The sequence below is a fragment of the Equus asinus genome, chromosome 1, assembly GCF_041296235.1.
Source record: "Equus asinus isolate D_3611 breed Donkey chromosome 1, EquAss-T2T_v2, whole genome shotgun sequence".
Lineage (NCBI taxonomy): Eukaryota > Metazoa > Chordata > Mammalia > Perissodactyla > Equidae > Equus > Equus asinus.
This window is the reverse complement of record NC_091790.1, coordinates 106,728,978-106,756,280: the sequence shown is the minus strand read 5'-3', so window position 1 is coordinate 106,756,280 and position 27,303 is coordinate 106,728,978. Positions and strand designations below refer to the sequence as shown.

At 38.9% G+C, this 27,303-nt stretch overlaps 1 gene segment (V, D, J or C); it reads right to left on the bottom strand.

Annotated features, from left to right (window-relative positions):
- Positions 1 to 10,359: 10,359 nt before the first annotated feature.
- Positions 10,360 to 27,303, bottom strand: part of LOC106825207 (T cell receptor gamma constant 2-like) — a 97,119-nt gene continuing 80,175 nt past the window's right edge. Inside the window, 4 exon segments of the C gene segment in view lie at positions 10,360 to 10,959; positions 16,464 to 16,511; positions 16,783 to 16,830; positions 17,075 to 17,134. Of these exon segments, the coding sequence occupies positions 10,817 to 10,959; positions 16,464 to 16,511; positions 16,783 to 16,830; positions 17,075 to 17,134 (299 nt within the window).

Sequence of the window (27,303 nt, the reverse complement as noted above, 5' to 3'; positions counted from 1 at the left end):
TTTAATTGAACATATTTGTAGTACCTGCTTTGAAGTATTTGCTCGATAAAATGACTGGATACACTCAGAGACGATTTGCATCGTTTTGTAGTTTGTTTTTCGTTTTCACTTTTCTGATTCATTACCTGTCTTTTTATTGAAATTATTTTGTTGAAAATGTATTGTAGCAACTCTAGATTCTGATTTTTCTGCCATAAGGTTGCTGTTATTGCTTTTTCTTTGCCTAGAAAATTACCTGAGCTAAATCTCTGAAATTATGTCCCTTGGGGTGTTTGGCTGCTGATGTCTCTTCTCAGTATTGTTGTTTTCTTTTTAGTTCTCTTATTTTTAAGCCTAAATTCCTAGTGGTCACCCTTGTGTCTACGTAGCTTAGTGATGGCCAGTGATTTGACAGAGATTGTGCTCAAGAACCTTGATTAAGTCTCCCAAGATCTGCCAAGATGATCTGTGAATTAATTGTGTAGTACAGTCAAATTTCAGGCCATTTTTAGTCTTCCCCTACTTGTACTTTTTGCTGAGTCCTTCCACATCTCCTCTGCTTATGCTCACAGCCCCAGAGTTGACCAGGAGTGTTTGGCTAGCTTGGGCTCTTTTGGGTCTCTGCTGAGCATGCACGCAGCTTCAGCCAAGCATATGCTTACTGCAGCCACAACCACAACTTCAAACCAGCAGATTGTGTGGTCCTTCCTGCTTGCACACCACTGAGTTTGTCAGTTCACCATCACATGACCCCACCCCAGATTATATGAGCTCCCTTCAACTGTGTAATTTTTCTCCCAGTCCTTGTGTATTGCCCTAACTCAAAGAACGTTCATGCCAATCAAGCTGGGTGTAGGGAGGTGGGGGATGAATGAAGCAGGTCCAGGCAAGAACGCCACAGTTGTTGCCTGAATTCTGCAGTTTTTCAAGCATAAGCACTTCTCAGACTGTTGTATGCATGGGGCCAACTCCTGAGTGCTGAAATGGTTAGTTTTTCATCTAGTCCAATGTTATAATTGCTTGCCAAAAAAGAGAATTTAGTGGCCTCTTCATTTGACCAGAGCCAGACGGCCCTGCTAACATTTGCTTTCATATTATAAAAAGTATACATATGATTAGGTTTTAATTAAAAATTTGGCTTTATTTAGGACTCACAAATAATTCTAAGACATGTCAGCTCAATGTGACTGCAATGCCATAAGCCTGACAGGTGTAAAGTGAACCCAGAAGCAGGAAGACTTGGTCTGACCGTCTTCCTCAGATTCCTTTCAAACGGAGAAGGTGGTTAAACTACCCCAGTGTTTGTCTGATTTGCTGCAGTTTAATGGCTGGGACGTGAATTCTTCCGACCCCTATGTCTTTCTCTATTCATTTCACCACAAACTAACCGGAACTATATGACATTGATGAGGTTAAGATGTGGGACAGGATCTTCTCTTGGCATTCTCAGCCATTCTTTCTCCTGTAGCAGGTTTGTTCCTGGCTATGGTCTAGGTGACGTTCTTATCAGAAAACACGTACCCCTTAAAATGTGTTATTTGACACGAGGAAAGCCCGGGAGGCAGGCAGCTTCTGAGTGTGGGTAGGTCACTTCCCTGACCTGCTCCCTCAGTCTCCCCCCCCCATCCTTTTTATTTCCCTTCCCTAATTATGAGAGTAATGCAAGCTTTCTATAAATATGTGGAAAAACAAAAATAAAAGATCCCCTGTCTTTCACACGACTCAGCATCAGTGCAACAGTTTAGTTTGTTTCCTTCTAGTTTGTGTTCATTATTAACACAATTGTGGACTTACTGCCCATAATATTTACACCCCATTTTAAAAATTAAAAGGTCATTTTCAGTTTATTGTACAAATATTGGAATCTCAAGAAATGTATGTGAGTCACCTGGTTATTTTCTTATAGTCTAGCTGATTTGCACGTTTAAATTTTACTATTTTTATCAACTATGATTTTGCAGTACATACAGTTTAATTTATTACATATTTGCTTTTAGTTTATAGCACTTGCATTTTCCATGCTGTAATAAAGTGTAAATATGATTTTAAATGGATGTAAGATATTCATGGAATATATAGAATTATGCTTTACATTTTTTTCTACTCTCAGACATTTAGATATTTTCCTAATTTTTAGAGGGACAATCTACATAACAGAAAACATGTATTATTTCCTCAGAGATGTTTCCTAAGGAAATAATTTTAGGGTGAAATTCCTGGGTAAAATATATGAATAATATAAGGCAGTGACCCTCAATGTTTGTAACAGTGGTCGCTGGGAACAGCGCAAAAAAAGTGACCACGTGGCATTGCCCTCAGCATTAAGAAACTCTCATTGATCTCTCACTGGGGTCAGAGATTTTGAAAATATGTAGATTAAATCATTTGTATCAAAGCTCAAAGTTATTTGCGCTTGAAAGACATATGCAATCTTTTTAGCAAAGTTGTAGAGGAGGAATAGCAACTCGGGGTCTACACGATGTTTTTACAAGTACATAAGTTAATCCATTTTGACAGATTAGTGAGAGTGATAGATCCTGATTTAAAAGCTTTCATCCTACAAAAATCAAAGTATAACTTTATGTACTACCCAGGCCTGCCCAGTGTGGATCCAGGGTCCGTGCCAGCCCTGCACTGGTACTACCCAGGCCTGCCCAGTGTGGATCCAGGGTCCGTGCCAGCCCTGCACTGGTACTACCCAGGCCTGCCCAGTGTGGATCCAGGGTCCGTGCCAGCCCTGCACTGGGATGTCTCTCAAGTGCTCTGGAGTCTCAGAGATGAAGGACGTGATCGTCAGAGCAGTAGCTCGTGCTGGGCCTCAAGGTGGGCACGTGGTTGAGTCCCTTCAGGTCATCACAGGAAATAGTTCATGCTCAGAGACACAAGCAAATAAACTGAAGTCAACTGTAGCAGCAGCGACTCTGCCTAATTGTTTAGTCACAGAAGGGAGAGGTCGTGGGTGGACTCGGAGTCATGGAGAAGCAGAGGCAGCCAGAGTCGTGGTGGGTGGAGGCCCTGTGCCCGCAGCAGAAGCACCCGACACACTGCGGCCCCTTCTTTCCACAGCAGTGGTTGGACGTGAAGCAACAATGTGGGCATGTGAATAGCAGATCCTCTTCTAAAATGCCTTAAATAAATTCTTGTGTGGCCACACCCAGGTCCTTCAAGTGTCTGTAACACAGCTCTTCTTCAGGACACAGAGTTTGTCATAAAGACATAAGGCAATGTGGCATTTTGCTGTTACACTACATCTCAAAGTTTTTTTGTGTTGTCTCTTTTCTTGTGTGTAAAACCCTCTTGAAAGTCCCCAGAGGAAAAAATGGACTAGATGGGGTCTCCCTATTGAATGATCAAATGGTGACATCAATGGCTGACCTCACTGAAAGGCTAATAAATACCTCACAGACACTGTACCATTTCCACATACATTTAGTAGCCTGCCTGTGTCTAGTAAGATAATGGAACAATGGGTCTTGTATTTAGTGTTACCAACTCTGATCTGTTAATGACTAGTTGCAAGTAAGTCATGTGCTGTATTCCTAATCAAAAGATTTCTTAATATACTGGAATAACACTGTTTTAGTAAGAAAAGTATCCGGGGTTTTTTTTGAGCAACATTAACCTTGAGCTAACATCAGCTACCAATCCTCCTCTTTTTGCTGAGGAAGACTGGCCCTGAGCTAACATCCATGCTCATCTTCCTCTACTTTATATGCCGGATGCCTCCACAGCATGGCCTGATAAGCAGTGCTAGGTCCACACCCAGGATCCGAACCCGCTAACCCCAGGCTGCTGAAGCAGAAGGTGCCAACTTCACTGCTGCACCACCAAGCTGGCACCACAAAATATCTTTTGATTTAAATGCATGGAATGGAACTTTTTTGTTTCATGATTCAACTCGTATTTCTTTTGTATTTCTTTTTTAACACCCTGCATTCCCCTTGTGCTTTTTAATTCATGCACATGCGTTCTTCATACAGTTTTAAAAAATAATAGAAATATATCAAAATGATTAATTTTTTCCTGTTTTGCATTATGTATTTGACCAAAAGTGTTGGAATTACCAAAGGGGGACAAGGAGGGATTGTGAATACATGTAAAATGCGCCCAGACATTTCGTATTACTTTTATCTTGAATTAGCATCTTTCTCCCAGAAGTATGGTTCTGAAATAGTCTGAGTACTCCTGCTTTCAACCAACACTATCAAATCATTGCCATCATTTTCCCTTTGTGCTTAGTTAATTTGAATTGAAACGAACTGAATTATATGGTGAGCTATTTTTTCAAACTTCAATATTCACCTCATTGCTTCACAGGAAGGCAGCTTGTCTACGAGTTTTCTTTCATCATCCATTGAGTCCTTCAAGAAAAACTCAATTGTGTGCAGTGGGAATGGTGCAGCTTTGGGTGGAAACCAGCCGTCTGTGCAGATCACATCAAGTCCATGTTTGCTTGCTCTAGGAAAGGGCCAAATGACAGAAATGCAATGGCGAGTCTCACTCGGAGGCTGAGTCCTAAAGAAGAGCTCCTTAGGGAGGAGAAAAGGGCGAGGAAGAGCTCCAAGGTGTGCCGTGGGAATGAAACTTCAAGAATTCTATGGTGTTATCACAGTGAGAATGTCCTGTCTCAGGAGTGAAGTCGCATATATACCCAGCCCAGAAATGATGACTAAGCCAGACGTCAGTGTATTAATTTAACTTGAGAAAGAGCTCACCTCCAGACATGATGGGCTTAACCAGCAGATGCAGGCAATCCTCATAGGAAGCTGAGGCTCACTCAGGTGTCAGCTCTCAGAGCACAGACCAAGAAGAATGAAGTGAATGATTTGAATGTGCTGTGAGGTCAGACTGAGAAAATCTAAAGCATCGATCTCCACAATAGAGGTCTACTTCCCTCTGGGATGGACAGATTTAGTCCATGGGCTGGGTACCCATACTCTCCCATGCTTGGGTGGTTGGGGCTGGGGACATTTGCTCTTTATACTCATGTTTCTGAACAGCAGTCTTTTAATTGAGCTCAATCACACCTTTCTCTGATGTTACTGCCCAGTTTTAAGCCTTGCTCAGGTTGACTGACTCATTTTAGAGGGACTTATTTGTTTCAGTATATGTCTTTCAATCACACGGTTGAACTCAGGGCCTCTGCATCTCTGTGTTCTTGTGAGGGGAAAAGGCACATCACTGCAGACCACAACTACAGTCCATCCATGCTACCAGGCTTTGGGCACAGATCTCTGTCATCCTGTCTACACTGAGAAAATGACACCAAACTTGCCAGCCTCAGTAAATCAAACCCCATGGAAGAGCTCAGATACTTGGTGGACCGTTAGGATGATCTTAGCGCTCCAAGGGGGTCTTGTCTGCTCTTTCCTTCAGAACAGGGTCATGAGAGTGGACTGAGATGCAGCATCTGAGCAGTCTTGGGCATAAAATCCCAACTCATGTAGTCCCTACTTGAGTGAACTTTGTATGTAAAAGGCAGGGAACCCCCTACCTGCAGCCTAAGGGTATGTTTGATAGCAGTTGCATGTGGGTGTAGATGGTTATTTTCTTTCGATTGGCATGACATTTTGAAAAGTGAGCGAAGCTGGTTGTGGTTTAACTGTTCTTATTTTGTCTTATGACTCCCAACCCACTGGTCCCACAACCCCAAGCAGTAGGGGTCGGTTTGAGTTTGAGCATTTTCCACAAATCAACCACATTGGACAGAGCAGGTACACAAAAGAAGCCTGCGAAAATAACACACCAGCAGCCACACTAGCCCCCTCTCTCCACCCAGGCTGTCCCCCTCCACCACCTGTGCTCTCCCTCTCTGTGCCACCTCGTTCAGGGCAGCCCAGGCCCAGTGCAGAAGGAAGTTGCTCAGAAGTTGGAAGCCATGGGAGACACTGCCTAGTAGTACCTTTCAGTGAAGTCAGCTGCACAAAGCTCTCAGTGATTTGCAGGTTCCCCCTTTTTGCTTCTACTCTTTCCCAACGTAGATACAGTTCCAGGTCTCTAAGTAGAGGGTCAGGGATTGGGCCTAGAGAATCTGCAAAATTCACCTTTCTTGGATCTGATCGGTCTTATTTTGTTTCCAAATGAGAAACTCTACTTGGTTTCCAAAGGAACATGTTTCACAGAAACTAACTCTGATTGTAAAGAAATAAACAAAAAAAAAAATCCCCACTTTTAAATAAGACATTGTTTACTTTGAATATATAAAGGTTTTTACTTTAAAAGGATTAGTCAGAGAAAATTGAAAAATATGCAATCTCATCATTTTTACACTCTCCTACCATACATTGGACATCATATTTTATGTCTATGCCTGTAGAAATAGAGAGAATCATGTAAATGAGTGTCATATCTGTTGTTTTTACATCTCAAAGTAAAAAATGGTGAAAGATTATGAACAAATATTCCACAGAAAAAGAAATATCGATGTTCACTACATGAAACGATGTTTATCCTCACTCCTGGTAAGAGAAAAGCAAATTACAACTGTGATGAGATAGTATTATTCTCTTGTCAGATTTGCAGACTCCTGAGGCACATTCTTGGTGCTCACCGACACTGTGGTAGAAGTACAAAATGGTGCTCTCTCTATCGAGGGCAAGTTGGCAATACCTTTTAAAATGAACAAAGCATGTGTTCAAAATTTCGGAAAACACTATTATAATTTCAGCACTTTTTGGAAGAGCAAAAGATTGGAAATGAACCAACGGCCTGTCACAGGGAACTGATTTTGTAAAGTGTTGTACATTCATTGGTGAAATATTAGGCAGCCTCTAAGAAACCCTCTAAAAAGAGCTCTAGGAAGTTTAAGGGAAAAGAGAAATACAGAATAACACATATCGTTTACTACCTCCGGGTAAAAAGGGAGCAAATGAGAATATATATACAGGCACACCTATTTATATGTGTACATTCATATTTGCTGAAATAAAAACTGTAAGGAAGCACAAGAAACAAAAGTACGATCTGTAAGAAGTGAGAGAGGTAGAGACAGTGGTTGAAGCAAGATCCCTTACTGCAGTTTTTTAGAGGTTTTGAATTTTCCACCACGTGAAGTTATCCAACAATTTTTGTAGGGTCAGGCTATGTACATTATTTGTTTCACCAATGCTTTCTGATTAATTTTCAGCTTCTTTAAACAATCTACACTTTTGAAGATGCATAGTAGACAATGATGACATCCTTTAGTTTCTTTTTTAGTTTCTTTTTGAGCAGTTGGGTTAACTTGGGGCGGCTATAAACAGTGCTATCGTGATTGAACATCCTTGCATATAAATCTTCGTACATACATTTTGTTTCTTTAGGAAATCGATGGGTGGAATGATAAGAACCGTTTCAGGGATGCAGCACGTTCTCACTTGTGTGATGGGCTCTGTGACGGCTCTTCACTGCGTGTGATCTGGGACAGCAGCGCTGGAGCTCAGGGGTTCTTTCAGTCACTTGCTGGCTTCCACCCTGGTGCACATTAGAATATTGAAGGAGGTTTTTTAAAGATGCCCACTTTGCCTGTAATGAAGGCTGGGCCTCAGGGATTTTTTAAAGGTTCCCAAGAGGAGAGCCACTGGGGTAATGGATACATCAGAAGGTCTTAAGTCAGGCAGACCTGGAGTCATGTCCTGGGGATCTACTCCAGCTTTAATCTCAGGCATATATTTTAGCCTCTTTAGGACCAATTTTCTCATCAGTGTGATGAACATGATACCTGTATGTGGCACATTGAGAACATTAGACATACAGCACGCAAACTGCCTAGCAGAATTCCTGATGCTCACTTAGTGGTAGGTACTTAAACAAAGCAAAAGATAGCAAGCAAACAAAAAGTAGAATAACAAAACAGGTCAGGATATATACATTTACCCAGTAAGATTTCATGGCTAAAGAAGACGTTGAGATTCTAGCCTTTTTGGTGAATTGTATCATGTTGGTACAGTATCTCTGGTTAGCTCTTACTACTCAGATTTTCTAATTAGCAGTTACATGGGACTTTGATTAATGTAGAGGAGAAAATGAAATATTACTAAACTGTGACCTGCTTGATTTACAGAAAGCCTTCAAAAATGATGTATCAGGGGAAAAAAATCTCTGAAGCAGTAGAGAGAATTAATCATGGGGGACTTTTGAGAAATTTGCCTTGAGGTTTCCCTTTGTCATCCTTGAGAATTATATGGAGACTTTAGCTTTCCAAACACTACTAAGATGCATGTTTTTATGTGGAATTGTGTAAATCTTTGCCTAGTTTTTCCATAGCACACATGTGGATGCAACCTGTTGTTTTAGTATCTATTTTACCCACCCAGGTTCCATGGGCCTTAATCACAAAGTCCTATTGGTGGGTGGAGGACAGTGTATAAAAGTCATCCCGGCAGAAAAACTGTGTGGCAGCTTGGCCTAGGACCCTCGAAATGTAGGAAGAGCCTAGGAGCAAGGAGAGGAAGTGTGGACAGCTGAAGAGGCAGTTCCCTCCACCAGCTCTCAGCCCAATAAGGAAGAAAATTTTCCCGTTTTAATTGAAACTAAAAGTAACCTGTTTCTACTCTAGTAGCAGATAATGCAGCGTTTAAGAGCAGAACTCCTGCAGCCAGACTCCTTGGGTTCCAATCCCAGCTCTGTGTCTCGATAGTTATCTTACGAATGGGACATTCTTTATATCTCCTCTCTGTCTCAGTTTCCCCATCTAAAAACAGAGATAATTGTACTTATCTCCTAGGCTGCTTATGAGAGTAAAAATTTAACATGTACTTAGACCAGTACCAGTGAGCACCATATCAACATTTGCTACTAACACTTCATTCAGATGTTAATCATTGAATTTGTAAATTGTACAGTAAACCTGCTATTATTTTATTTGAACACTTTCTTCTAAAGCTGGTTAAATTTAGACAATGCGACATGGTCAAGAACAAAATAACTAGTTAGCAGTAGAACAAGAAGCTGAGGCTCTAACTATGGGATTTGAGGTATAACCGCTGGGCCAGTGTTTCTCCCACCACACTATGTGGCAGTCATGCTGTGAAGGAAAAGTACTGGACTAAAAATGATGTGTAGCCTACTTCCTACCTCAGAAATGCACCTGGACCTACCAGAGACTTCCACAGTTGATTCTGAGGACCCCTGGGCCCATTCTGTCTAGGGGAGCAGCTGAGGTATCAGAATAGTCCGCCCAGAGAGCACCATTAATGGGCCGGCTGAGCCTGAGTCTCTCAGTCCGTTTCATTAGCAACCCACAAACAGCAGTTGCAAATCTAGGACCGACCCTCACAGTATAAAGTAGGATTTCCATACTGTTGATTTCAAAGGGGGCAATTATGGGAATAACGGCGTATATACATGAGGAGAAAAGAGAGATGCACCACAAGCCCTTAACAAAATTCTCACTGACTCCTTGGAGGATGCTCTTGGTAAAGAAGCAATGCAGGTTTGGTTTTGTTTCGTTTTTCCCAGTTGACAGTGTTTTAAGGGAAAGCCACCTGATAGTAGGTTAGAAACTACTGGCTCTGAGTTCAAAGAGACCTGGATTTAAGTGACTATTACTTACAAAATAGTGACCTTGAGCAGAAAAATTAATCTCTCCAATATCTACAGTGTGGACTATAATTGTACCTACCTCTGGGGGCTCCTAGGGGATTAGTAGGGTTGCCTGGTCTATAGCAGAAACTTAAACTCGCTATTCCACCCACAACAAAACTTTCTGAGGGGAAATGAGATTACAGATGACTGTCAGTGTTTCTGTGTTGATCTATGACCTCTACATTAGAACTGCCAACAGTAGATGCTAATGTTACTGGGGACTTGCAAGAACCAGGCATTATTAACTCATCTAATCCACACAACTCCAGGAGACAGGGCACTGTAACTCCATTCTACAGATGAGGAAGTGATGGCACAGAGAGTTCAAATAGCTTCCCTGAGGTCACACAGATGCTAATGCTAAACACAGGATTCAAGCCCAGGTACTCTGGGCTCAGAGTCCAGGGGCTTAACCCCTCTACTGCGATGTCTCTTGATATGAGTGCAGGCCTAAGGTGATTATTGTGGGGAGCAGGAATCACTGTGCTTTTAAACACTGTTGCGGAGCTGAGCACACACAGTGCAAGTCATTCAAGACATTATACTTACACCATTGGAATGTCCCAAACCAAATGAGTGTGAATCTGGTGAACTTTGAAAGAGAAGTAACCTGGGTGCCTTCATGTGACTGTGGCTCCTCTTGGAGCCAGTGCCCCAAAGAAATCGTCATGACCCCTACCTCAGGGAAAGAATTACAACTGTGGTGTTGGCATCATCAAACCCAGCACTGGATGTGATGGCTCAGGTGTCATGCTGCTTCTTATCTTGGACTTTCAGTTAGATTTAATCAAATTAAAGTACACAGAGACAGAGGTAGACTTTTGATTTTTTTTATTGATCCTATTATGAAAAACAAAATATAGAATTTAAGTACCAATGATGTTAGATTAGGATGTGTAAAATGGAAGGCTTCAAGGCGGTTCTGGTTAAAAGGTCCTAAGCGACGTGACTAGAGCTGCATGCTGTCTGTACTCAGAAGGCATGGTTATTCGGGTTGTTGGAGGAGCTGATGGAGATCATGGAGAGAGTGGTGCTAAAGGATTACCGCTTGGCCCTGCCCCTGAGTAGTGGCAGTATTCAGCATAGTTACAGAGTAGGATTTTCTGTTTGTCCAGTGATTTGAAAAACCATTACACAATAATGACATAACAGAAAAGTACGCATGTGAGCTGAAATAACCCAAACCCAGAGAGAAAGTCCGACTAGATCCTCAGCAGAAAGTTTTAGGGAATATAAACAATGGAGGAAAGTTGCTTTCTTGGGTCACCATCTGTTACGAACTCTTTCCATTGCCCCAGACTGCTGTTCTCCTTAACAGACACAAGGCGACGGTGGCAAGGTAGACTGCGCTCATGAGAAGGAACACGAGGTAGGTGTGATAGGCAGAGGTGTTGGTGAGCTGCAGCTGCAGGGGGGCTAAGAGAAGTCGTATGATTAGTTTTGACTGTTCTTTGCAATAATGGACATATAAAGGGAGGGTGGTCACAGTTCTCTATTTCTCACGACAGACATTGCAGTGACATCCCTGCACCACCAAAACAGGAAGGCACACATTTCCTCCCACCACCTCCATGGTAACAACAACACCACTCAGAGTCCAGTTTACAACAGCTGTCAATCAGCAGCCTCTGCTAAATTCACTTAGACCATTACAAAATATGAAAAATAAGGTTTACATTTTAATGCGTGAGTCCAATGGGAAACATTATTTGTGAAAAATAGATTTTAGCATTTCTTCACCCCCGCTATGTCCCTAAGTAATAGCTGATATCTGTTAACCATTAACCAAAGGCCAAACATTTCTTCTGAGAGCTTTGAATGCACAGCTTTAATCTTAGCTAATTTTTACAATAAGCTATGAGCTTTATTGTATAGGATTATTGTTTTTATTTCCATTTTTCAAATATAGTGACAGAATGAAATAATTTGACTGGTGTCATGCATTTAGTACCACAAATCAGATTTCAATCCCAGTACCATGACTTTGAGAACACATTCTGAGCTATTCTGTAATTCTACGTCTAAGTGCAATAAATACCCCAGACATCAAAAGTTTAGAAAGAAATGTAAAGCTGAATTCTATTTAGAAGCATCTGAACCATTGCATGTTGTGCATGCCATGAGATTCCTATCAAGAGTACAGTCCACGGAAATTTTGTGGTGTTCACCGTGGGGTGGGTGGGAGGTTTGAGTAAAGAGGGCATTATAGAAAACAGAAGAGAGTGGTTAATCCAAATTCTCAGAAACTTTAGGAGGTCATGACTCACTCACCTGTTCTTTCTAAATGTGTCTCATTGTGGCTATGATATTAGAGTACAATTGCACTTAATACCCTTTGAAGTTTGGCAAGAAATGTATGATGTCAAGAAATAACTAATGACAATGATGATGAACCTGACTGGCTATTCAATGAACCACATTGCTGAGCCTCTTCCTGTGAAAATTTCCCTTTACGTCTTTTATCATCACGGGTCAGAACTTCCGAATCATTAGCACTTGCTGTGGAAAGGGATCTCAGAGGCAATGTGGTCATAACTCCTTGCCCTTGGCCAGGTTAGGTGTTAGCTGAGGTCCAGAACCCCCTCGATATTGGAAATGGAGGGACGATCAACGGGGCTGGAGCCAATGCTTCTAGTCATTTTCTTTATACATTTGCAGGGAGACAGTACGAGAAGCAGGTACTGGTTCTGTGCCAGCTAAACGAGATATCGTATGCTAGCCATTCCACGCAGGTGACCTTATCTCTTCAATAACTGTAATTATTCCTAGTTGGCAGATGAGGAAAGTCTTGCTCAGAAAATGTAAGTATTTTACCCATATTCACATAACTAAAAAGTGAAAAAACTAGCTTCAAGTCCAGTCTAGGATACTGTGAAGCCCATGGTATTGCCCACCCCTCACCATGAGTCCATCGTGTCTCTGGGCTGTGGTTTTGGGTTTCTTGTGTATAAGTATATTTTAGAGTAAAAAAGAGAAAACTGAGTAAGTGTATGAACGCTTGATTCAGATAGCCGGATTGAAACCTGAGATCTAGCTGTGTCGCATGGTGCAAGGGACTTCATTTTAACTCATTGTCCTCATGAATAAAATGGGTGTAAAATATGATACCACCTCCCAGGACTATTATGAAAATTAAACAAGACAATGCCTGTAAAACCCAGCACAATGCCTTCAGTGTAGGCTGCTCTCAGTACATGTCCGTTCATGTTATTAGCTACCAGCAAGGACCAAAGACTTAAAAAGAAATCTAGGGGCCCACCCAGGGTCAAGTGGTTAAGTGTGTGAGCTCTGCTTCAGTGTCCCGGGGTTTCCCAGGTTAGGATCCCAGGGGCTGACGTGATGCCGCTCATCAGGCCATGCCGAGGCGGTATCCCACGTCACACAGCCAGAGGTACTCACAACTAGAGTAAGCAACTATGTACCAGGGGTCTTTGGGGAGAAGAAGATGGAAAAAAAGAAAAGCCTGGCAACATTTGTTAGCTCAGGTACAAATCTTTAAAAAGAAAAATGAAAGAAAGAAACCTAGAAGCACCTTGATATCATGTATTCCACAGTCATCAGAAAACAAAAGCCGCACAAATGAATGAAGTCCATTATTGAAATAATTCAGAGCCTAACACAGCACTGTCTAATTTATAGTAATGTCATCACGAAATCAGCATGTACTGTGTTAAGATGACTCTAGGAAACAATGGATTGACTTAAATTACCACGCGGCCTATTCTTAAACATTCAGCCATTCTACTTTTTCACCTTAAGTCAGGGACGTTTAAAAGTTAAGATAATCAGGATGAACAAATTAATATAGCATGACATAAAAAGCTCACGTAAGCAACCTCAAACGACACCTAACAGAACTAGAAAAAGAAGAACAAACAAAGCCCAGAGTCAGTAGAAGGAGGGAAATAATAAAAATAAGAGCAGAAATAAACGATATTGAAACAAAAAAGACAATAGAAAGGATCAATGAAACAAAGAGTTGGTTCTTCGAAAGAATTAACAAAATTGACAAACCCCTAGCCAGACTCACCAAGAAAAGAAGAGAGAAAGCGCAAATTAATAAAATCAGGAATGAGAGAGGAGAAATCACAACAGATACCAATGAAATACAAGAGATCATAAGAGAATACTATGAAAAACTATATGCCAACAAATTGAACAACTTGGAAGAAATGGACAAATTCCTAGACTCCTACAATCTCCCCAAACTGAATCAGGAAGAAATGGAGAATCTGAATAGACCAATCACAAGTAAGGAAATAGAAACGGTAATCAAAAACCTCCCCAAAAACAAGAGTCCAGGATCAGACGGCTTCTCTGGAGAATTCTACCAAACATTCAAAGAAGACTTAATACCTATTCTCCTCAAACTGTTCCAGAAAATTGAGAAAGATGGAAAACTCCCTAACACATTCTATGAAGCCAACATCACTCTGATCCCCAAACCTGACAAGGACAACACAAAGAAGGAGAACTGCAGGCCGATATCACTGATGAACATAGATGCAAAAATCCTCAACAAAATTTTGGCAAACCGATTACAGCAATACATCAAAAAGATTATACACCATGATCAAGTGGGATTTATACCAGGGACACAGGGATGGTTCAACACCCGCAAGTCAATCAACGTGATACACTACATCAACAAAATGAAAAACAAAAACCACATGATCATCTCAATAGATGCAGAGAAAGCATTCGACAAGATCCAACACCCATTTATGATAAAAACCCTCAGTAAAATGGGTATAGAAGGAAAGTACCTCAACATAATAAAGGCCATATATGATAGACCCACAGCCAACATCATACTCAATGGACAAAAGCTGAAAGCCATCCCTCTGAGGACAGGAACAAGACAAGGGTGCCCACTTTCACCACTCCTATTCAACATAGTACTGGAGGTGCTGGCCAGAGCAATTCGGCAGGAAAAAAAAATAAAAGGAATCCAAATAGGTAATGAAGAAGTAAAACTCGCGTTGTTTGCAGACGACATGATCTTATACATAGAAAACCCCAAAGAATCCACAGAAAAACTATTAGAAATAATCAACAACTATAGCAAAGTAGCAGGGTATAAAATTAACGTGCATAAATCAGTAGCATTTCTATACACTAACAATAAACTAACAGAAAAAGAACTCAAGAACTCTATCCCATTCACAATCGCAACGAAAAGAATAAAATACCTTGGGATAAACTTAACCAAGGAAGTGAAGGATCTATACAATGAAAACTACAAGACTTTCTTGAAAGAAATTGATGATGACATAAAGAGATGGAAAGACATTCCTTGCACATGGATTGGAAGAATAAACATAGTTAAAATGTCCATACTACCCAAAGCAATATACAGATTCAATGCTATCCCAATCAGAATCCCAAGAACATTCTTCACAGAAATTCAACAAACAATCCTAAAATTCATATGGGGGAACAAAAGACCACGAATTGCTAAAGCAATCTTGAGCAAGAAAAACAAAGCCGGCGGAATCACAATCCCTGATTTCAAAACATACTACAAAGCTACAGTGATCAAAACAGCATGGTACTGGTACAAAAACAGGTGCACAGATCAATGGAACAGAATTGAAAGCCCAGAGATAAAACCACACATCTATGGACAGCTAATCTTCGACAAAGGAGCAGAGGGCCTACAATGGAGAAAAGAAAGTCTCTTCAACAAATGGTGCTGGGAAAACTGGACAGCCACATGCAAAAGATTGAAAATCAACCATTCTTTTTCACCACACACCAAAATAAACTCAAAATGGATCAAAGACCTAAAGATTAGGCCTGAGACAATAAGTCTTTTGGAAGAGAATATAGGCAGTACACTCTTTGACATCAGTTTCAAAAGAATCTTTTCGGACACTGTAACTCCTCAGTTGAGGGAAACAATAGAAAGAATAAACAAATGGGACTTCATCAGACTAAAGAGCTTCTTCAAGGCAAGGGAAAACAGAATTGAAACAAAAAAACAGCTCACTAATTGGGAAAAAATATTTACAAGCCACTTATCCGACAAAGGGTTAATCTCCATAATATACAAAGAACTCACACGGCTTAACAACAAAAAAACAAACAACCCGATCAAAAAATGGGCAGAGGACATGAACAGACATTTCTCAAAAGAAGATATGAATATGGCCAATAGACACATGAAAAGATGTTCATCATCGCTAATCATCAGGGAAATGCAAATCAAAACTACACTAAGATATCACCTTACCCCCGTTAGATTGGCAAAAACATCCAAAACCAAGAACGACAAATGTTGGAGAGGTTGTGGAGAAAGAGGAACGCTCATACACTGTTGGTGGGAATGCAAACTGGTACAGCCACTATGGAAAACAGTATGGAGATTTCTCAAAAAGTTAAAAATAGAAATACCCTATGACCCAGCCATCCCATTACTGGGTATCTATCCTAAGAACCTGATATCAGATATCTCAAGAGTCCGTTGCACCCCTATGTTCATCGCAGCATTATTTACAATAGCCAAGACGTGGAACCAGCCTACATGCCCAGAAACTGATGATTGGATAAAGAAGATGTGGTATATATACACAATGGAATACTACTCAGCCATAAAAAAAGACGAAATTGGCCCATTCACAACAATGTGGATGGACCTCGAGGGCATTATGTTAAGCGAAATAAGTCAGTCAGAGAAAGACGAACTCTATATGACTCCACTCATAGGTGGAAATTAGTATATTGAGAAGGAGATCTGATCGGTGGTTACCAGGGAAAAGGGGGGGTGGGGGGAGGGCACGGAGGGGGAAGTGGTGTACCCACAACATGACTAACAAAAATGTACAACTGAAATTTCACAAGCTTGTAATCCATCATAACATTAATAAAAAAAAAATATATATAGCATGACATAAAGGCAAACATGTACAAGATCTTACCGCTTTCGTCATTCAGACAAGCTTGTGTGTAATTAAGAGCAGCGAGCTCTAGAAGAAATGAGAGCAAGTATTAGTCAACTGTTCATGCCTGTTATTTGACAGTTAATATATATGTTTATATATATACATACACACACACAAATATATAAAATCTGTCAACAGAGACCCAGGAGAGAGACTCATTAAAAATATGAGCTCCACCAATCCAGGAATAAATGATCTTATCTACTACGAACAAGGGAGGTCAAAAGGTATTCTGATCGGAAGGGAAAAAATTGCTATAACGTTAACAGGAAGGCAGGCATATACAAAAACTCACCACTTTCCTCTGTTGGGGAAACTATTGTAGAATCAGGAGTAGTGGCAACTAGAAGAAATGAGACCAAGTTTTAGTCAATTTTCCAGGTGCATTTTTTAACAGTATCTGTACTCATAGAATGTGCTGGCAGCCAAGAGGAACAGTCATTAAAAATATGAAAATTATGAGCCCCACAATTCTAGGAACAATTAGTCTTTTCTGCTTTGAGCCTGAGAAGTACAAAAGTTAAGTTGACCAGAAGGGGGAAAAACCCTATAGAATGACAGAGGGGCAAAAATAGACAACAACTTACTGCTCTCCTCTGTCGGAGAAGCCTTTGTAGGACCAGTAGTAGTGGCCATTGAGGTGACAACTAGAAGAAATGAGACCAAGATTAGTCAATTATTCATGCCCGTTGCTCAGTAGTCTGGTTATGTCTTTATATGAGTAGGTGTGTATACGCACAAACACACAAAATCTGCCGACAGAGAGACTGTCCATAAAAACATGAGCCCTACAATTCCAGGACTAGGTCATCTAATTCTATGTAATCCAGTAGATCTCATTCAGGTATTGTGTTTCTGCACATGAGATGTTGACCTTCACGAAGGATACATTATTTTTCTTCTTTATCTCAACTGGAGGGTGATATCCAAGGCTATCTTATTTTTCATCTGTATTCACAGCTCCTAGCACAGTGACTGCCACAAAGGAGGTGATGTAGAAACACTTGTTGAATGGAAAAATAAACAGAAAATACGGCTACTCTACAGTCTTCAGTACACACCGCTGCCAGGAAGAGTTGCTACAAAAATCAGTTCATCAAATCTTAGTATCCACAACAGAATCTCACCTTTGAAAGAATCTGCTTTAGGCAAATTTCCCATTGAAGGAAAAGAAGCATGCAGATTTTTCCAAAGTATGCATACCCCATATCCCCAACTAATGCACAGGACTTTCTGGAGTTATGTTTCTGGACATGACAGCAATATGAATAAAAACTAGGAGCTATTGAGTGATTACTGCTGTGTAAGGCACTATTCACTATTCTATTTTTTGTTCGATCGCGATTTGGCTCCATTGAATGCACACCATTTGGTCACCTAATAGCATTGGTTTGCGTTATACTCTGAGTATAGCAAAATGAATTTGAAACTGACTTTGTTTCCTGAGTAGAACATTCCTGAAAGATGTATACGTGTTCTTATTTCCTGATGAAGTAAGATCATCAAAAGTGGAATCTCTTTCTGAGCATGTTTTGTGTGCTAAATTGTTAGATGCTTTCATGTGTGTTATCTCATTTAATCCACACAACAACCCTAAAAACATCACTGAGATCTTAATATTTTGGTTGATGAAACTACGAAAGAGAAAAGTGAAGGAAATTTGCTTTTTTATGTTCCAAAGCCTATTCTATTTTTGTTCTCTGGGGATATGAAAGGACATTTCTCCTACCAACAAAGGGAACAATGTTTAAGAAAAGATTTATGTTTCTTTGTGTTTTCATTAACACTTGACAGAAAAGATGGGATGTGTTTTGGCAGGTTTTATTTATATATACGTACCTTTGTTGACTGAAGGAAAAAGAATCTCTTGGTCAACCCCTCCTTTATTGTTCTCATGTTGGACAATGAATTTGTGTTCTTTATCCATTGACTTTCCAGTCACGGTCAGCCAGCTGAGTTTCATGTAAGTGTTATCAGTCTTCATGGTATTTCCCTGCTGGGATTCCAGAATTGTATTGCTGTTCTTTTCTTTCCAAAATACCTTGATAACATCAGGGAAGAATTCCTCAAGAAGACAAAGATATGTCCCAGCCTTCTGGAGCTTTATTTCAGCAATTGATGGAAGAAAGATGGTGGGTTTGGGGGAAATGTCTGCAGGAAGGTGTCTGCCTGTGGGGGAAAGTAGAACAGCAATTAAAAAGAATCACTAGAGAAGCGCAAACATTGTTTGATTTGTAACAACCTAAGGGATAAAAAAAGGAAGAAAATATCCCACTGATTAGTGCTTTCCATGGCCTTTCATCCACTATAGATTACAAGGTACTTATTGGTTTTAGTTTCAATGGGAAAAGAGGTTCTGGAGGTTATGTAACTTGCCCAGAGTCACAGATATTAAGTGGCAGAGCCTGGGTTAAAAAATGGCATTTGTTCTTTCTCCACGTGTTAAGATTGGGTATGACTTGTAACTGTGCCATTTCAAGGCATCTAACACTCATGAACATGTTTATTTTTTTAAATCTCTTTTTTTCTATCATAGTGGAGCATGTGTTAAGGTGAATGGGGAAGTGGCGGCGATGGGGGAGGAGACCAGGTAACTTAGATGATGTCTCCACACATGAGAATGTTTGGTCCTTTCTAAAGTACTTCCCTTTTCCCATCCCATGAGTTTTGTAACCCATGCTATGTATGGCCAAAAAATACATTCTCACATTCTGCAACTCTATGAAACCTCCCTCTTGATTTAACACATTCTGGAAAGCACCATATTTGTCTTATTTGCTGTGTAAATGAGTATCAGAGAAAAGTTTTCATTTTTTTAAAACAATGCACCATCACTTGTTAATGGGTATTCATTTCCACATCTACTTGACAATCAAGTTGACTTGTTAGTTTCAAATCTGGATCTCATGCTCACTTCTGAGGTGATGGACTTCTCCTACGTGATGCCTACTTTTATAAAACATCTCAATTTCACTTTAGAACCATCCAAGATTTTTGAGTAGGGCAGTATTTAAGATGAACCTCCAAATTATTTACAATGCCTTGAATTTAGAAGCAAAAAGCCATGTTTCTAAAACTCCTATTAATAAATTAATTGATTGTTTTCAGAAATGACATTACAGTAATCGTATCAAGTAAAGGCACTCATCAGAATTTTGTTCACTTTAGAATATGCTCATCAAAAGTACATTTTATTTTGGAATTTCTTGTTGTTTAAGCGTGATGAAGAATACACAACATTATGTCTCTCAATGCCTCTTCCAAAACTTGTATCTATCCTATAAGCCTGCTGAACAGTTTTAGAGCTCCAATATTTCCTTTGTTTTGACCTGTTTAATAAAGTATATATATATATATATATACACCATATATATATATATATATATATGTGGTGTAATGTGAAATGTCACAGTTCCAGAGTCTCTTGCGGATATTTGTCAAACTATATCACAAAAAAATCATAGTTTACAAAGACACATCACTTGGACGCTGGAGTGTCAGTTGACTATACATTTACTGATAATCTAATGATGGGGATCATAAATATTAAAACTCTTTTCAGTTTGATTTCCAATTGACACACAAATTCTTTACTAATATGGTCTTTGTGCCAGCTTGGAGTTGTGTAATTCAATGGACAATTTCTTTAAAAAAGAAGAATTAAATTTCTTCTTTGAGAAGAGAAGAAAAAAATTCTTGAGAAATGAAAAATTTTGAAATATTGGAATAATTTCCAAAAGGTGACACAGAAAAATGAAGTGAGCAAAAGCTTTGAGAAGAATGGTGCTGATAGACTTGTTTGACGCAAGTTTGCCAGGAAGTTTCAAGCTTTAAAAAATGCAGTATCTGCGAAGTGCAGTAAAGCAGAGTGCCACAAAGTGAGATATGCCTGTACTTGTGTATTTGATTTTAGGTCTTATATAGATTTTGGAAATAGGCAGTTGAAATAAATGACAAACAGTTTGTGCATTATAGCACTTCTTTTTGTGAACCAGCAGTTGATAGTTGAGGAAGGTCTAAGTTGAATATGACATGAGAGGTGAGGGATATGTTTGCAAACTCTAGTTCTGTGATATAGATACAAAACGTGCAGAATTCAAATAGACTGACAGCACCAGAACATAAAGTGAGGCTCTCTTTCCCAAAATATCCCCTCAGAAAACAGGGGTCACCATATGTTGCAGTCCGAGTGCTACTTCCCATATAAAAAGATATTCTTCTGATACTCTGCTGTGATTAAAAACTACTACTTGTGCAAGATCTCTACATGAAATGAACTCAATTACTGCTAGTTTTGGAGCTAGCACTGGTGAAAGAAAATGTAAAAACGTACCATGGATTTGGTAAATATTACTTGAGAATAAAGCTCTACAGTTCATGCTTACGTTGCACATTTATAGAATAACAGACTAGATTAAGAAATGCTTCCCTGACATTTTACATGACTTATATCTGTGTCACCATTATTTAATTTGATTGCTAGAATTTACAATGAATACGCAGTCAGTTGGGAAAAAAGGACTGAAAATTTGATTTTCAATTTGTGAATTCTTTGTTTATATGATCACAATGACTATGGAAATCAAATTATATAAATTCTTTCAATGCCTTAGCACCTCTGGAAAATTATTTGACAAGTTTCAATTCAGTGGATCTAGTAGGCTAGGAACACGCTTGTGAGATATTCTCCCGCATTAAGGCAGAATTTCATATTTAAGGCTAATGAGGAATGAACAAATTTATTAGGATGAATTTAGAAAAAACAAACCATCTTGTGACATTCTCGAATCTGGCTGCCCAGTTAAATGTTGGTGTTAATCATCCTCGCACCAAATGACAAGTTTATCAATGTGTGTTCATCTTATCCCATTGGTTATTTTTGGAATAAAGTAAGTAAAATATATAAACTTCATGATGAAATTTTGAACATAGGAATGCCAAATGGACTTAACATCTCAACTTCTTAGGGGTTCACAATTGTTCTAACTAGTTGACTCCTTGTGAATGTCCTCCTCGATAGGTGAGGCAGAGAAGTGTCTCCAAGGACCTGGTTGGAGTTAGAACACTTATCCACTAGACCAGAAACTTTTGGAATATTGAGACTTGTTCTATCTTGATCTTCTTCCCCCACTTATCTCCAGCATCCAACACAGAAATTGTCTTCAATGAACGTTTGCTGACAGAATGAACACGCAAATGAGGATGTAAAACCAGGCAGACTCATTTAATGGACTTTGGAGCTGAAATGGCTTATTTGGCTTACAAATTCCCTTAAACTGGCCCATCTCTAGGCAACACTACAAAAGTTGTGATAGCATAACTTTGGACTGATCTCAGCCTACCTCTTAGAAGCTAGAATAATAAGAAATGAGACTTATCTATATTCTATACTCATTTACTTTAAGAACTGATGTTTTTCACTGCTGTCAAGAATGAGATGATCAATACTATAGATTTTGCAGGTTATTGTGAGAAAGGGGCACTACATTTTATCTCAAAATATAGAGAAGAGGTAATTAATAAAAGTATCTCTCACTTAAAAGACAATCTAGGAGAAAAGCATCTTGAACCAATAACTTTTGGTTAACAGACACACTCCTCAAAATATCTTAATTTTTACCTTGAGTTGATCATTTTTTGTCTATGTATTCTAAAAGAAGAATTTCAGTCTGCTTACAAGCAGGGACATGAACAAACTGTTTAAAAACAGTTTTGTTTTTGTGTACATGGACCAGTAGCTGCAAACATGCCGTTTATATGCTGAGACCAACTATGTGGCAGTCAGATAAGAGTAATCTTCAATTGCTTTTTCTAAAAAGCATATATCACTTTTTCATTACTAGAGTAAAAATAGATGAAAGTTACTTACCAGATGGAGTTACTATGATCTTAGTTCCTTTTCCAAATTTCTTGATCCAGTTTGATCTATCACACTGGTTAAAGCTTCTACAAAAACTCAGCCTCCTTCTAAGCTTTATGATGTAACTAGCAGGAAAAGACTGTACTGGCAATTTGATCTTCTGGGTTCCTTGGAAGTCCTTGAATATAAGTTTTGTGACATCAGATATTTTGTATGTTGTCCTCAGATAAATTGACCCAAATATCTTTTTTCCTACAAGGCACTAATCATTGAAAAACATTGATGGAAAGCAGAAAAAATAAGAGAGGAAGAAGAAGAGATCAGGCCCACTGGCCAACTAACTACTTTTATAAATTACTAAGAAAAGCATTCAGAGATTTAAGAATACTTATTTATTTCCAGGTGTTCAATTGTGTTGAAAGTGCTCAGAGATACATCAAAGGAAAGGCACTTTTGTTCTCACAAACACTAGAGTTGCTTCGTTAGCAATTTGAGAACGTATTTCTGAAAGGAAGAAACTTTTCAGTAACTGAAATGGAAATATGCCAATACATGTACTTGAGAAATGTGAACAAATTTCTACAGTTTTAATAAAGTCACATTTACCATTTGGCAACGTAATTCTTTACGTGGTAATGCCAAAAGAGAAAATAATCTATGGGATGGCATTACTTTTTAGGGTATAAAAGAAGAAATCTATAGAATTTTATATTCTATGAAATAACAGATTGTTTCAGCTAAAATTTGAAATCACATCATGCATGCTTTGTGATCACAGAATGTGAAACTAGAATTCAATGATAAGAAGAAAGCTGGAAAAGTCACAAATATGCTATGAAATCACTATTGGATCAATGAACAATTCCAAGAATAAATAAAAATGCACCTAAATTCAAATGAAAATGAAACACAACAGACCAAAATCTATAGGATACAGCAAAAGTGGTACTAAGAGGAAAGTTAGTACAATACAGGTCTACCTCAAAAAGCAAGAAAAATCTCGAATAAACACTTTGACATTACACCTAAAGGAACCAGAAAAAGGAGAATAAATGAAGCCCAAAATCAGTAGAAAGAAGGAAACAATAAAAATCAAAGTGGACATAAATGAAAGAGAGACTGAAAAGAAAATGGAAAGGATTGGTGAAACTAAGAGCTGACTCTTCGAAAAGATAAACAAAATTGACTAACCTTTAATAGGTTCACTGAGACAAAAAGGGAGAAGGCTCAAATAAATAAAAGCAGAAATGAAAGAGGAGAAAGTGGGACAGATACCACAGGAATACAAAGGATTATAAGTGCTATGAGAAACTATATGCAAGGAAATTACCCTGAAGAAAGGGATAAATTCCCAATATAATACAACATTACAAAACTGAATCAAGGAGACATAAAGAATCTGAATAGACCAGTGACTTTCAAGGAGATTTAAACAGCAATCAAAAACCTCCCAAAATAGAAAAGTCCAGCATCAGCCAATGTCTCTGGTAAAGCTTATCAAACATTCAAAGAGGATATAATACCTATCCTTCTCAAACTTTTCCAAAAATTTGAAGAGAAGGGGATGCTTTCTAATTCATTTTACAAGTTCAACATTACCCTGATACCAAAAACAGATAAGGATGACTCAAAAAGAGAAAATTACTGGCCAAAATCGATCATGAACATAGATGCAAAAATTCTGAACAATATATTAGCCGATTGAATACAACAGTACATTGAAAGGATCATATACCACAATCAAGTGAAATTTCTTCAAGGGATGTGAGTGGTTCACCATCCACAGTCCAATCAATGTGATACACCACATTAAGTAAATGAAGAGTAAAAATCACATAATCATCTCCATAGTTGCAGAGGAAGCATTTGATAAGATTAAGCACGCACTTATGCCAAAAACTCTCAATAAGATGTGTATAGAAGAAACTACCTCAACATAATAAAGACCTTACAAGATAAAATCATAGGTAACATCATAGTCAGTGGTGAAAACCTGAAAGTTATCTCCAAGAACAAGAACAACATAAGGAGGCCCGCTTTCACCACTCTTATTTGACATCATATTGGAAATCCTAGCCAGAGCAATTAGGCAGGAAAGGAAATTAAAACTATCCAAATTCTAAAGGAAGAAGTAAAACTGTCACCATTTGTCACTATTTTCTATGTAGAAAACCCACAGGAATCTACCAAAAGACTGTTGGAAATTATAAACGAAATTCAAAGTTCTAGGGTACAAAATCAACATATAAAAATCAGTTGTTTCAGGGCCCCCTGATGACATAGTGCTTAAATTCTCATGCTGGTTAAGTTCTCAGATTAGTTAAGTTCTCATGGCCTGGGGTGCATGGATTCAGATCCCATGCACAGACCTACACAGCACTCATCAATCCAGGCTCTGGTGGCATCCCACATACAAAATAGAGGAAAATTGGGACAGATGTTAGCCCAGTGACAATCTTCCCCAAGCTAAAAGAGGAAGATTGGCAATATTTGTTAGCTCAGCGTCAATCTGCCTTACCAAAAAAATTAACACATCAATGAGTTGTTTCTATAAACTAAAAACAACCAAGAAGAAAGAGAAATCTAGAATACAATTCTATTTACAATTGTAACAAGAAGAATAAATCACCGAGGAATAAATTTAACCAAGGAGATGAAGCCCTGGACACTGAATATTATAAGACATTGTTGAAAGAAATTGAAGAAGGCACAAAGAAATGCAAAGATATTCTGTGCTCACATGTTGGAAGAATTAACACACTTTAAATGCCCATGTTACCTAAACTATTCTACAGATTCAATGCAACCTCAATTAGAATCCCAATGATGTTTTTCATGGAAATAGACCAAAGAATCCTAAAATTTATGTGGAACAACAAAAGACCCCAAATAGCCAATGCAGCCCTGAGAAAAGAAAACAAAGCTGCAGGTATCACACCTGTGAATTCAAAATATACTACAAAGCTATAGTAATCAAAACAGGATGGTACTGGCAGAAAAACAAACTCACATATCTGTGGAACAGAATTGAGAGTCCAGAAATAAAATCACACATCTATGAACACTAATCTTTGACAAAGGAGCCAAGAACATACAATGGAGAAAGGAAAGTCTCTTCAATAAACGGTGTTGGGAAAACTGGACAGCCACATAAAAGGGAATGAAAGTAACCCATTATCTTACACCATATGCAAAATTTAACTCAAAATGGATTAAAGACTTAAATGTAAGACCTGAAACCATAAAAGTCCTAGAAGAAAGCATAGGCAGTGCACCCTTGACATCAATGTTTTCAGGATCTTTTTGAATTCCATGGATCCTCAGGCAGGGGAAACAAAAGAAAAAATAAAGAAATGGGACTACATTGAACTAAAAACCTTCTGTACGGGTAAAGAAACCATCATAAAACAAAAGAATACACCCACTGGGAAAGAAATATCTACAAATCGTATATCAGATATGGGGGTAATTTCCAAAATACATACAGAACTCATACAACTTAATACCAAAAGAATGAACAACTCAATCAAAAATGGGCAGAGGATATGAACAGACATTTTTGCAAAGATGTACAGATGTTCAATAGACACATGAAAAGATGCTCAACATCACTAACTATTGGAGAAATGCAAATCAAAACTAGAAGGAGATATCATTTCACACCTGTCAGACTGGCTACTATTAAAAAGCCAAGAAATGACAAGTACTGTAGAGGATGTGGAGCAAAAGGAACCCTCATACACTGCTGGAGGGAATACACACTGAGGTAGCCAGTATAGATACAGGAAGGAGATTTCCCCAAAAACTAAAATTAGAAATATCTTATGACCTACTTATTCCACTCCTGGCTATCTATCCAAAGAACATGGAAACATTAATTTGAAAACATGTATGCACCCCTATGTTAATTTCAGCACTATTCACAATAGTGAAGGTTTAGAAGCAATCCAAGAGTCCATCAGTGGATGAATGGATAAAAATGATGTAGTACATATAGACAATGGAATAATATTCAGCCAAAATAAAGGCTGAAATCATGCCATTTGTGACAACATGCATAGACATTAAGGGTATTATACAAAGTGAAAAAAGTCAGACAAAGACAAACACTGTGTGATTTCACTCACATGTGGAAGTTAAACGAAGAAACAAACACGTTGATAAAAAGAACAGATTGGTGGTTACCAGAGGGGAAGGAGGTGCGGGCAGGGCAAAAGGGTAAAGGGACACATAAATATGGTGACCGATGAAAGCTAGACGTTTGGGGCTGAACATGATGCTGTCTATACAAAAGTAGAAATATATATTGGGGCTGGCTCCGTGGCCAAGTAGTTAAGTTTGGGCGCTCCGCTGCTGCCGCCCAGGGTTCGGATCCTGGGTGCGGACATGGCACCACTTGTCTGGCCACATTGAGGCGGCGTCCCACATCCCACAACTAGAAGGACCTGCAACTAAGATATACAATTGTGTACAGGGGGAGTTTGGGGAAGATAAAGCAGAAACAAAAGAAAAAAGATTGGCAACAGTGGTTAGCCCAGGTGCCAATCTAAAAAAAAAAAAAAGGAGAAATATAAAAGTAGAAATGCAACTGAAATTTACACAATATTATAAACCAAGGTGACTTCAATGAAATAATAATAACAAAAATAATTAAAAAATAAATCTCAGTAAAAGGTCAAAAAAGAGAGAGAGAGAAGAACTGAGTATTTGTACCACTATCTGTAATACTTTCTATCTGTAAAATGTAGGGAGAAAGAGGTTTTCAAGCCCAATAAACCACCATGAGCACCCAACCATGAACTTTGTCTCTGACTTGGAAGACAGGATCAGTAACAATCAGGAGAGAAATCAGATTTTGCTTTGTAAAGGAGGCAAAAGTTAGAGAAAATAGGAGAAAACTTAGTCAAGACAAACCTCAGCACAAGAATTTCTAATCACCAAATTTCACCTCTGCTC